This window comes from Anabrus simplex, chromosome 4, assembly GCF_040414725.1.
Source record: "Anabrus simplex isolate iqAnaSimp1 chromosome 4, ASM4041472v1, whole genome shotgun sequence".
Lineage (NCBI taxonomy): Eukaryota > Metazoa > Arthropoda > Insecta > Orthoptera > Tettigoniidae > Anabrus > Anabrus simplex.
In genome coordinates, this window is record NC_090268.1 from 329,982,043 (window position 1) to 329,996,406 (window position 14,364).

General features: G+C 38.1%; 1 protein-coding gene across 4 annotated transcripts in view; it reads right to left on the minus strand.

Moving 5' to 3' along the window:
- Positions 1–4,698: 4,698 nt before the first annotated feature.
- Positions 4,699–14,364, minus strand: part of LOC136871957 (uro-adherence factor A) — a 171,091-nt gene continuing 161,425 nt past the window's right edge. For all 4 annotated transcript variants that reach the window (XM_067145714.2, XM_067145716.2, XM_067145715.2 and 1 more), the window contains one exon: positions 4,699–7,503. In XM_067145714.2, coding sequence (XP_067001815.2) covers positions 6,595–7,503 — 909 coding nt within the window. In that variant the 3' untranslated portion in view covers positions 4,699–6,594. The remainder of the gene's footprint in view (positions 7,504–14,364) is intronic.

A 14,364-nucleotide genomic window follows, 5' to 3' on the forward strand; every position in this document is an offset into this window, starting at 1 on the left:
CATTTTTTCATTGTATACATTATTTTAGCAATCTCCCTCTCAAAACGTTCATCTGTAAATTGTTTACCAAGAAACATTTTCTTCAGTGGGATTCACTTAAGCTATTTGTGTAAGCAGTTTAATGCATGCTGATGGCCAGGTTAATAACTGAGAACTCAACAGGAATGCAGCAAATAAGGAATAAAATCTGCATTTCAATCAAATGTTTTAAGAAAATGGAAGTTGAGGACGGAAATACCATCTTATACAAGGGAACTTTATCAAGAACTGAAGATTATTATTTTCCTGAATATAACAGTATAAAAACAGAAATATCATTATGAGTAAGTGGCTATGTAGCAACCTTCCAAGATCAAAAAATTAGATTTTCCCTTATTACAAGAAATGATTTCATTTCAAGCTGGTATTGTCAATAGACCGGAACTCATTGGCTGAATGGTCAGCGTACTGACCTTCGGTTCAGAGGGTCTCGGGTTCGATTCCCGGCCGGGTCTGGGATTTTAATCGCTTCTGATTAATTCTTCTGGCTCGGGGACTGTCTGTATGTGTCCATCGCAACACTTTCCTCATCATATTCAGACAGCATACCCCACTACCAACAACCGTAGAAACACGCAATAGTGATTACAGCTCTCCATATATGGTTGGCGTCAGGAAGGGCATCCGGCCACAAAACAGGGGCAAATCCACATGCCCACATGCTATGCAGTTCGCCCGCACGACCCCACAGGTGTGGGGGGGGGGGAAAGGAAAAGAAGAAGATTGTCAATAGACCTGAAGTAAAATAGTGCCAATAGAACAAAGGCCTAAAATGAAAATAAGAAAGTATAAGCCATCCTTAAAGGTGAGATGGTCTGTGCGCTTTTTAAACAAAAGTTCTTCCTACAAATCACCTTGTAACAAGATTATTTACAAAGAATTGTACCGATCTTCAAGTTCAACATATCACATGTCTGTCCAACAGCCATATTTTCAACAAAACCTTTTGTGTATGCTAACAATACTCGAGTCAACAACTCTCGCTCAAAAACTGGTGCACATCATCACTGTTTTACAGTTTTAAACATTCTCACTTCACATTCTCTTGAAAAAATGTATTTTACTTGACGTATTCACCAACCGAACCATATTTTTATTCTTTTAAATGTGCTAATAATATCCTTGTTGTACTTGTCTTTTGCCTATCACCCGATGATGACCATAATGTGGACAAAACATGCCGTGAATGAACATATTTATGTCATTGTGAAGAATAAACAACTACTGGTATTGTAATGAGGGAATTTTTGATTCAGAATCTGAAATATCTATCTGCATTATCTTGTTTCCAGATACCTTAGCAGCACAAGAGCAAATGCTGGACAGATTCAGGAACTCCTATTAACACTATGCGCCCGCCGGTAGTAATATTACTACCACGCGGCGTGCACCTGAGTGCCGCTGTAAGTAATACTACTACCACGATTTTTTAAATTCAGCCACTCGAAAACTATTCATGTTATCAAACTGCTTTGACGTGTTGTTGATTTCCTTTGCTATCGTTAGGTGGTGTTGTCGATCAATTGTGATTGCTGGTGCAACTTAGGGACAATGTTTTGTAGCCACATGCGCTCAGTTAGATCTTACGTAATTGCTGACATACGTACTCCTCGCGCACTCCGGTTAGATAAGCTCAAATTTATGTGTGTGTGTTCTAATGATAGATTATATTGACTTCACAGATTTAGAATGAAAGTGTAGTGAGGAAACAGTCTGCAATCATCTCTCAAGTAGTCTATTTATACTGTATAATTATGACCATCTGCGGGAGTGTCAGACTGGAAAGGAATGCCAAAATCCGAGATCGCGAAAAAACTGGAAAAGGGTGAAAAAAATGTCATTGCAGAAAGAACACCTTCTAGCAATAAAGTGGCGAGATGTTCGAGACGTGTATATGCTGAGCACTGCACATGATGACATGATTGAAGTACCTGCAGCAAGAGGGAGCCACGAGAAATCCAAACCATCAGCAGTAGTAGACTATAACAAATTCAATATTGGTGTTGATAAGTCCAACCAATTGTTGGCATATTATGCATTCACAAGGAAATCGACCAAGTGGTGGAAAAAAATTTTCTTCCATCTGTTTGATCTTGCCATAGTGAATGCCTATATACTGTACCGTAAGGCTTCTTCACAAAAACTTCCCCTTTCGAAATTGTGAACGTTCAGCGGATGATTTGGCGAGTAGTGTTGGGGCCGAAATTACTGAAGAATCACGAGCATCAACTGCAGGAAGGCTAGTAGGTAGAGATCGTTTTCCAGACAGAATACCTGCAGTAGGCGCGAAGAAGGAAGGACACGCGCAGTGTACGTGCAAGGTTTGCTATGAGAAGTCCAAACAACACACCGGTCGTGCTGTGAAGAAAATGACAACCATATATTGTCATAAATGTGACGTAGGTCTTTACATAGGAGAATGTTTTGAGTGTTACCATACCAAAGCTAAGTATTGGAAATAACAATGTGTAATTCTGTTATTCAGTGACTAAAAACTATCGAACTTTTCTAGTGAATTAGAAATTCAAGTGCGTGAACAAGGATATCAGAATGGACCAATATTGTAGCCTAAGTTTCTTTCCAATGCTGAAGGTGAGCATTTTCTATTTGATTTAGTGGGATAGCGCACTCTTTATACAATACGTATATAAATTTGTTAATTCTGTGGCTTGGTTCTAAAAGGGCCAGTGTCATTTTTTATCGAAATTGAGATATTACCTGATACAAACACGTTTTATCCTGGCTTGCAACATGTTAAAAGGGCCAATGTCTTTGTTAAGTACTAAACGAACAGTTAACGTTTAATTAAATAAGCCCTTACCAATAATGTTAGATTACCAATAAAGATTAGAGACCTGGCAATTTTTAAAGAATACGATAGAAAAGATTAGTGTTTAATCAGGTGATTTCCACAAAGAAAGTATAAAGTTATTTAAAGTTAGTTGTTGAAAAAAATAATTGGAAAACTATAAGCAAAACTTCAAATGCTCATAGCTCAAAAACAGGTTTTTTGACATTGGCCCTTTTAGAACCAAGCCACAGAATTTATAACGCGAAAACTGACAGAACTGTGATTTTTTTTCTGAGAGTCTAAATTATGCCGGCACAGGGTAGGGACGCCATCTTGAAACATTCGGGCTCATTGTGTTAATGAAAGAAATGATAATGAATGATTTCTAGAATGAACAAGATACGTTTAAGAGGTATAAGAAAGTGAAAAGTTAAGGGAAAACAAGTTGAATGTAGCTATGAACATACAGATTTAGAGATGAAGCCAAGTGATAAGAATGGACAACTTGATTTTAGATAAGAGACTATTGAAACTGACTGGTGATGGTGGTGGTGCACGATTGTTGTTCCAACTGGCTGTGGACAGTAAGAGAAGGAAAGGAATGTTTACATAGATTCTAACGATTTCTAGACAAGTTATACAGAAACATAAAAGTTTACAAAATACCTGTGAACAGAATTGATAGCATATACTTTGTTCAGAACCTGCAAAACTGAATGAAGAAAGATGTAATAGTCTTTAACACATTTACCATTGGCCATTTAAAAACTCCCAGTGGTGCTGCCAAGTTGCCCAATAGACCTTGTGATTTCACTCTGTGCATTTTAATTGGAAAACAATTCATATCTTCAGTCATTTTTATGAAATTAAAACTACAGTCATTGACTGCATCTTTCTGCTACGTACTTAGAAAGTTACAGACTTTCTATGTCAGTATTTGAGGTATTATATTTATAGTTTTATAACAGATGTTTTTTTTTTAGGTTAGTTGCAAGAAAATGCAAACAGTAGTTAAAAATCTGTGTTCAGACTGTACAATCCACATGGGCCAGACACTTCTGCTTGCTTTATGGAAGAAACCCACATAGAGTTTTATGACAGCAATACCATTTCTTCATTTGCAATTAGATATGCTGGCTAGTTCTTGCTACAAATTACGAATGCAGACAGATGCTGTCTGATGTAGCAATAATAATAAATAATAATTTGTAATAAATTTTAATAAATATACAGATCTATAAATAGCCCACGAGATTATACAAATAATATACCTTGGATATGTAGGTTGGATCACTATCACTCGTGACTATGGCTTCAACAAGTCAAGCAAGTTAAGCAGTTTGCATTGTTCAGCAAATGTTAGTGGCGAGGAAAGTACGACTGACTTTGCTGAATATGTACTGGACAATGACAGTGATACCGATTTCAGCTTGGGTGATAGTGATCTAGAAAACAATATTGGAGAAGCTGTTGGTTCAAGTGGCGAAAGCGAAAGAGATGAAGGGTCAAGAGAGAAGTCCAATATAACAAGAATGTGTGTGTGTGTGTGTGTGTGTGTGTGCGCGCGCGCGCGCGCGCGCGCGTGCATGTGTAGAACAAGTAACAAATGCACATTCTTAGTATTTTAAGAAATTATTTTTTCCAGAACATGCACTAAAATACAATGCACGTTTGATCAAAATAATTTGCGATAAATCTACGTCTATAATGTGCGGCGGGTATTTTCTGCTCAACAAGCATAATTTATCATCCAACAGGGAACAGATTAACCACAAGTGAAAGAATGTATAAGCTGCATCTACAAAAAATGTAAATAATACCACACAATACCAATTCTGAAAATAAGGAACCATTAATATGACTTATACTGGACGTGTAACAGTGATCTCCAGACTGAAATGTTTTTTTATTGGGTGTAGCACTCAAATATGATGACATTACAAATATTTCAGTAAATATATTTTATTTGCAAGTACAGATGCTTTACACTACAACTAAGTTACGCATTCTTAATCTGCATTTGATTTATTACATTGATTTATGGGTAAAGCATCATCAATTTATCAAGAAGTAACCCAAGTTTGCACTAAAAACTGCAAGTCAGTAAAGAAAACTAACCTCACTATTGCTTTAATTACTTTAATGTGTTCCGGTCAGCTGCATAGGCATCTGAATGTCATCACAACATGTGCTTACATAATACAAAAATACAGACCAGTACTTTCATGAAATGAACACAGCGCAATTTCTCATGACTTGCGCATTGGGACTGCAAAGAAATCGATCATGAAAAAATGTGTAAAAAAATCTGAAATTTACCCAAAATGTAAAATTAAAAAAAGGTACCTATGAGACTTCTCCGCATTACGACAATCTGGCCGATAAATTATTACTACCTGTCGGATACCTACCTTCAGTAAGAATGGCAGTCTCAAAAGTAGCTGTATTATGTGTATGAGTAAGTCTAAAACAGTAGAAATAAGAACTTGCTTTAACTTATTAAAAGAAATCTGCTATTAAGGATTAAATATGAAAATATGTACACAATAGATGTCGCAATACCTATTATACCGTGACCCTGGTTTTTAAAACCAAAGTTCTAAAGCTTACAAAATCGCGTTTATGTACATTTTAAAATATCTACATTTTTAGACTTGCTGACACACATCAAATGGAAGAATGAGACGAATGATTTTAACTTCTCATTGAATATGGCTATGAAAACTGAAAAGAGAACTAAGAGACAATGAAATTACATCTGAGGTATGTGAATAGCCAAGACAAATATAAACAATGGGCAAGGAAATGAAAATGCTTACCAGAAGTAATTGTACCGTTGCCAACTACTGCTTTAAGAATGGTTCTTCATTCTTCCCAACAACCCTTGTTCATATTTACCTTTATGCAAATTGTTATATAACGAAACAAGTAACAGTATCCATGTAATACCATATGCTCTACTGTAGCAAGAATTTGTTCTCAAACAGCAATGATACCAAACAACTTGTGATTAATTACAATGTGTCTTCACAAGTTACATCTGTGTTTGCACACCATAATGCCATACCTGAGTAATGGAAATGGCAAAAGCAAATGAGTCAGCAAGTGCCTATTACAAAGATAAATAAAATTGAATCGTACATCACGTATCTTGCATGTCAAAGTCACTATGGTCCATTTCCATGAATCACTAACACACCCTTCGCCAGAATAATTCCATTTATACTTGTCTCTAGTAACCCTCAGCCAATTACTGTATACTGTACACTTTTTACCACTCGCATTCTTAACTACACTCAAACTATAAAGGGGAGAAGACTTTAAATCCATATATTATTTTTCTAATCAACATAACTGCACTGGTACTACTTTCGTTCACATTTCATGGCTTTGGTTATATGCGAAGGGAACTATGTCGTCACATAGTATGAATGAAAACGTCCCTTTCCAAGACTTCTTAAAAACGAAATCGTATGCATATTTAACTTATGTCAAAAAGATGCCTCTCTTATGTCTTCTCTCTCCTTTCTTCCAAAATTCGCTTTGAACTATCTATACTTCATAAAGTGTTTTCACCTAAATCACTTTTACGTAATTACATCCTAACTAAAATTAACGCACTGGATATTGCAATGCTCTTCACTATTCAAGTTCACGATAATCATCCACGTGAAATATTTTTCAACTGACAGTCAAGAGATGTGAACCGACACTGATGATGACAACATCTAAGAACGATACCAGAAACTTCACACCAATTATCCTTACTCATCATCATTTTTACGCCGCTTCTTGGCTGAAGCATCATCACCTGACTGAGGAGATGACCCTTCAGAATCCACTTGGCTGATTTCTAGACTCTTTCTCCTACGTAAACGCTCTTTCACAGCATTCAAGGAGTCCTCTCCATTCTCTCGTGGAGCATTGGCATCACCATTCTTGTTCTTGACAGGAGAATCCTCCAACTCAATTACCTGAACATTAGCCGCATTAGCAGCCGCTCTCGCCTTATTAGCCGCCCTTTGCTGCAATTTATGCTTAAAACGTTTTGGTCCAGGTGCACATGGGACCTTGGTAATAGTAATTTCATTACGCCCCTGACCAGCAATCACTACTTCATCATCAGAGAGCTCGATTACATCAACTCCTGATTTGTTATCTTCAATATAATCCAAGATATCCTCAGTACAGTGTCGGCGCTTGCAAGTGGGACAATCTTCTAGACGGCAGACCTTCACACTACAACGGCGAAGATGACGCCTTCTAACATGACTAATATACTGAGTATATCCAGTCTGGCCATCAAATGTTGCTTCACATCTTTCACAACACCAAACCTTTCCTAAACTTGCTTGCATCATGGCAGACACAGCACCTGTTCGGCTTGCAGGTCCAGGTCGAGGGCGGGAAGGTTGAGGAATGATTGTAATTTCATCATTAATCTTAAGAGGCTTCAGAAGAGTCTCACTTGACTGTGGACGAGGAACTGGGGGAGTTTTCTTATCCATTACACGTTTTGCCACAACACTGTGAGCTGAGTACACGTGATTCTCGAACTGTTTGTACATTCCAAAGGTGGCAGTACAAACAGTACATTTATATGACAGATGTGCAGGTTTTAATGACATATTGTGATCTCTAGCAACATGGTTCAGTAGCTTCCACTGATACACCTGTAAGAGAGAGAAAACAAATGTTAGAAGATTTACATAAAAATATCCTACATCTTACATTAAATGCAAACAATCAATAACTCTTTAGTAAGAAACGACTTCATTCTCCCATATTTGACATTCATAGTTTTTATAATCTAGGGTGGATAATTTGATTTGTCTATGTAATCAACCATTATTCTCACTTCCTCCCCTCGAAACCATGACCTTGCCGCGGTGGGGAAGCTTGCATGTTCCAATGAAGCAGATAGCCAAGTTGCAGGTGCAACCATATTGAATGGGTATCTGTTGAGAGACCAGACTAAGGATGGTTCATCGAAAGAGGGGTAGCAGCCTCTCGGAGCTTGCAAGGGCGGCAGTCTAGATAATTGACTGATATGGCCTTGTAATAATACCCAACATGGCTTAGCTGACATAGATGTTGATTCCCCATAGGGAACCTAAAATATTTGTCCCAAATGAGTAAATTTATAATACCAGTATAAATGGTCTGTTATTGGACATTATAAATTTTCCAGCTAACTCATTCCTGGTTGCCAGCGTTATGTCCCCGTGTGCTAAGTTGGGCTCATCAGTTGGTACCTAGCACACCCACCAGCTTCCTTCCCATTTCCTCTCTTTCCTACTTGGTAAACTAAGCAAAGTGATGATATGCATTGTCATGTTGATGGACTATCTTCCAGGATGCTCATTACGCAATGCACACTCGAGTTTTTGAAGAGTTTGGATATGATGGCAACAATTTACAATTCCCCCAGGTTCAAGAAATCCAACCAGAATGTACCCCTCTGCATTCCAGAAGACAATGCACAGGACTTTCCAAGCAGACTACACACTCTGTGCTTTCTCTTCTGATGATGAAATCCTAAGTGTCACTCCATTTCTCTACCATTTTGTTTCTAGTTTGTAATGATGGGACCACCAGCCTTCATCATCTGTCACAATACTCATTAGAAAGAATCATCTCCTTTTCAGTATCTTCGAAGGCCTTGGACAATAGTTTTTCTCTGCAGTCAATAAACGTGCTACCCAGCGGTTACAGACTTGTTGATAGCCAACGCATAGCGAGTAGAAATAGCAAGTGAGAGCAATGGTGAACCTAGTGGCTATGATGCGGCGAGTTGCCACTGAACGATCGCTTTGGATGCATTGATGGCATTGTTTATACCATATGCGTGCATTTTTACTTCTTGTGGGAGTGATATCCAAGTATATTAACTATATTTGAGAATTTAGTGAGTGTAAAAATGACATCATGCTATGTGCACGGATGTCGTCGGTCTGGTTACAGGTCAGATAAAGGTAAACATTTCTTCTCAGCACGCCGGCAAATGAGAAACATTTCTCTAAGTAGGCTAGAGCATCCCAAGAAAAGACATGCTGCTTACGCATAAGACAACGATTTGAGAGTGTCACTTTTCGAAATATCACACTATAAAGGCAGACACTTTTACTGTCAATAGGGAAAAAGTTGAAATCCCGAGAATAAGGTAGAGCTTAAAGCCACGAGTAGTCCCACATATTTTTCCAAACTTGCCGTCCTATCCAAGCAAGTCCCCGAAAATTCAAAAAATCCCTATTAGAACAAGAGTTATTTGAAGAAAATGTTGGCAACGACAATATTAACAGCAATAGCTTAGAATGTAATGAACTCAATTTTCCCTCTACATCTAAAATACTTTAGCTTTATAAAGGTTCTCAGTCATACAAAATATTACTTAAAATTTTAGGAAACATCACGTCAGAAAAACGCTTTTGCATTTTCAAGAACTTGAAAATCATAAAGAGTAACCTAGAAAAGTACTCTGGAAATGGCGAAGTAGTTATGGAGCAGACGACTTAGGTATGTCCTGACGGCAAACTTTAATGAAGATATCCTTTGGAGTGCCAACTGGCATTTTGCGTACCCTTAATTGTGACGATCACCCTACCACTGCGGAGATTTCACATTTACACATGCTCCAGTCTGTGTACATACCTACCAAACTCGCCTTAAATTCGATCGTGAACTGGGAATCAGTGATAAGAGTCCCCCTCACTTCACATCTTAGTCGTATCCATGCAATGACTAAAGAAAGAGAACATAAGAACAAAGAAATTTAAAAATCTGCAGAAGCCAAAATTAAAGAGAAAATGAAATAACTCTTCCTTAAGAAGGAGACCTCACTAAACAGAATTTAGTTTCACATAGTGCATAGGCTGCATAGTGAGAAAGTGAAAAATATGTAGACTGCCTTAGATTGTCTTTGCATCCACCATAGTGAACAGCTACCTGAGCTTCCACTGGCAACATTTACCCCTCAATGATTGTAGCACAAAAAAAGGCATCCGATACTTGACATATCCATCATGTGGGTTTCGGCTGCTACTGTAACAAGATGTTGTCTCAGAAACATTGCGATCAAAATAAAATTTACAGGGGAATACATTTTTTGCATGTTTGGACAGCATAGACTATTGTTGTAGGGCTACAGACTTTGGATGTAGCAGTGATCACAGATATGAGGCTTGTGGGAAAACTAGTATTTCATTACAGACGTGTCAGTTCTTCTTCCGAACGAAGCAAATATGGAAAGCACTGCTATCATCCAAATCAGCACAACTGTCCCGGAACTTTACCAAAGTTTCGGACAACTATATCTTGATACTTTGTAATTTCAGAATTACTGATGTTCAAATCTTTTCAGAGGAGAACATTAAGCCATTAAATTAGTGTGTTAACCACCTTCCTCTGTATAAATGTTTCTTAAATGTCTGCACATGGCACATGAAAGGAAATAAGTCAAAGGTCATTCTGTCAAACCAAAGTTGTACAGTTTTTCTTTTGTGTACATTTTGTGTATTGCCACGCTCGCTTATTGTATTAATGCGAGTAGCACGGTGCAACCAAAGCAACACTAGCGCAGTCTGCCGTCAGTGACTAAGTAAGAGAGAGCACAATGGGAGAGGAAAGGCTTAGGAATGGGAGAGGAAAGGCTTAGGAATGGGAAGGAAGCGGTCGTGGCCTTAATTAAGGTACATTTGCTTGGTGTGAAAATGGAAAACCACAGAAAACCATCTTCAGGGCTGCCGATAGTGCGGTTCGAACCATTATCTGCCGGATGAGAGCTCACAGCTGCACGCTCCTAACCGCAAGGCCAACTCGCCCAGTGACTGCAAGTTTTGTTGCTATTGTACACATAGTGGCAGGTCTTACCTTCTTCATGTTGTCAAGAATTCCTATTTTCAAATCAATTTCTTTGGTGCTTGAGTCTATAAAAAATGAAACATGCACCAATCTCAAACCTAATTGCACTAAGTTACAGCTCCGTTCTTCGGCATCTAACAGTGGCATATAAGTTTTTTGTTGTATGTATTTCTGCAGCTGCTGTAATCGGAAGAAAAAAACGGCTTTTTTGGCATTCCACGGGCAAACCTCAACTTCCAAAGTAACATCAAAATGAGTCATCCAAACGTGATAAAATTTTAATGTGTCATAGCTGTAAGTCTCCCAAATAAGATTCAAACTTACAAGAGTTTATCACAATACCTTAAAAAGTCATCAATTTAATTTGTAATTGGTTTCTCAGATCTGAGAAGGCAGACAAAGCTGTGGTTAACATTACCGCTTTCATTATCCATGTTTTAAGTAAACCTACACAAATCCATACATTTTAAGCCAATTTTTATACATACATACATACATACATACATACATACATACATACATACATTATCATTATAGACTGTTATGCCTTTCAGCGTTCAGTCTGAAAGCCTCTCGGAATTTACAAGGGTCTGACACATCCCACTCTGACGAGTCTAGTGTCAGACCTAAGACGAAATGCTGGTTAATAGAGCAAACGCCTGAGAAGCCATACATCTAATTTTTGATCTGAAAGATGTTCCACTCCAACAGAACTGAAATAACATCAGATGGCTTTCAAAACATGCGAACTGGAGTGGTATATCTGCCATACAGAACTTTTTTGAGCATTTCCACAGAATTTAAAAGCATGACACTATATCCCGTTCATGTACGAGACAGGTGAAGTACATACTGCACCAAAAGTTATATATACGGGTTTGGTGGGCAAGGCATGTCGTTCTATAATGTATACAGTATATTTTGGGTTTGGTGTTGAATGGGTTTATTGAGGAGCTATCTAACGGTGACATAGCAACCCCGATCTAGACAGACAGGAATAACAGCCGAGAGGATTAGTCACACTGACCATGCATTACTTCTTTTGCAATATATCCATCCATGTACATGCATCTCTGAAGAGGATGATTGTTGTTTAAAAGGGGCCTAACATTTAGGTCATTTGCTGCTACATTTATTTCCTAGTGTTTTGTCACAGTATGAGGGCATTTGTTAATTCTCGCTACAGTAGCCCAATATAACATATCGGTGAGATGTAGAAATAAACAATGCTGTAACCATGACTCAGCCACACAAATGACTTGAGTGGATTAAAGTCGCAGCATACCTGCCAGCGCAAAAAAACAGAAATACCAGAGGATTGTGGAAAGGTCCCATTTTCCTGCCATGCAATGCTGAAAAATCACACCAACAAACAGTACAAAATACAATGCATGAACGTTTCCTCCATTCAGTAATATATTTTTATAACTGTTACGTTCTTCAGTCTGCCGAAAGTAATTTAGGAGCGAATAAAATTTAGACTACACCTTAAAAAGAAAACTTATAACAACAGATTATACTTGAAGAAGAGAGATGGTGTATGGCTTTTAGTGCTGGGAGTGTCTGAGGACATGTTTGGCTCGCCAGGTGCAGGTCTTTTGATTTAACGCCCGTAGGCGACCTGTGTCTCGTGATGAGGATGAAATTGTGATGATGAAGACAACATATACACCCTGCCCCCGTGCCAGCGAAATTAACCAATGATGATTAAAATTCCCGACCCTACCGGGAATCAAACCCGGGACCCCTGTGACCAAAGGCCAGCATGCTAACCATGGAGCCATGGAGCTGGCATACCTGAAGAAAAAACAACTTAATTAAATTGATCTCTTATTACATTTTCTTTGTCAAGTAGAGTATTACCCCACTTTTACTTTCCTGTATTCAACCATTTACCAGCGTTTACATTTTTTGTTGGTCCCCTCAGATTTTCTATGCTCGCAATGTATTAAAAAATATATAATTTACATTTCAGACATATTATGCCTGCCACTTGCGCCACACCAGGCTGTTCAAGGGGGGAGGGGGGGGGTGTGAGGAGGAGGAGGAGGAGGAGGAGGAGGAGGCGGCAGCAGCCTGCTTCTTGACTTATGGAGAATGTTGCAGTCAAGCTGCACTACTGAAGACTTTCTACTGTGATAACTGCAGAGGGAAGATATGTGAAGGAGTTGCTGCAGAAGAACCAGCAGCAGTCTCCCACCTTCTATACTCTGTAAATTAATAATAAGCACTTGAACAACATTTACCTCCTTTTCCAGAACATTTTTACATATATGAGTTTATTCCCCACGATTTACATCCCCACCACCATTTACACCAATATTCCTTGGGTCCTCTAAAAAGTATACAAGAGGGGTAATACTGAATATTCTAAATTTTATTTACTCCATTAGTTTTGACAGACTGAAGAACCTCAGTTATAAATTAACCGAGTCAAAACTGAAAAGAAATTGCTTCCACTACAACAAATCAGTAATATATGGTCAATTAAACTCTTGTATCAGAAGTAGCACTGTCTCGCATGAACAAACACGTTACTTTCTTAAACAAAATTGTAGTAACAACTGATCACAATTAACTTATTCAAAATCACACTGATCAACTTCCTGAACACCACAATAAAGATCACAGCAAACAACAGTGTGAAGCGAAGCATGGTAGATAAACAAAACAGATAAAAGTATTGTGATATTCACTTTTCATAATAAAGTTGCCAAAGAGAAGGACTTGCGGCTACATAGTAGCCAATAAAAGAAACATCTTCAACCACTTGTAGCAACCTGTAAGAGGAGGACTTTCAGCATTCACAGCCACCAATAAGAGAGGGACCTCCTGCCAATGAAGCATCCTCGAATGGCCAGAGTTTTCAAACATATTTTTAAGTTCTGCAATCCTCGACTTAAAATTTGAAAAAACAATTAATTGATCAGGAGGCAATATTAAAAAATCAGGATAGCTGGCAGGTACATCACAGTGTCTCGATGCCTAGATATATGACAGTTTTGCTATTATCTGGAGTTCACACTGGGACTCGAGAAAAATTTTGTTTTATGTGACAGTTGATATTTTGATCATGGCATGGGACCCCCAGTTCTACTTGGATTCTGGGTCCACAAGGACAATTCCTGCAATAAACTGTGTAATATCGTCAATTTCAAAAATACCACAAATTAGCAGGCATTTGAACAGTGGCTGCCTACGTCAGAAACCAGCGATAATGCCACTCAGCTAACATGCTCTCTCCTAAAATTATTTTGTTTCTTGCTCACAGTACTTATTCGCATAATGGACTCTCTTTCTTCCCCAATTTTTATAACAAAATTTTAGGGTTCCCCTTTTAAGTGAGGAAAAGTCTGTAATTGAAAAATTAGACACATTAAAAACACGCACCATCTTGAAAGTGAAATGATAGCACAAATAGCAAAGCAGTGGAGACCACAAACGATGTATTGATTGGTCTAGCTACAAACGAGTCTATGATCAATCGATCGCACGCATATACTGTTCAACTTATGTAACAAAACACACATGGCATAAAAGCATATCGCAACTGAAAAATGGAAATAAAATACAGCAGTAATAATGAGTAAAACAAAACATAACCGTCATATTATCGCTACTATTATGGTAAAGCGTTCTGCGTAACTTCAGTATTTCAACTTATTTTCATTCAC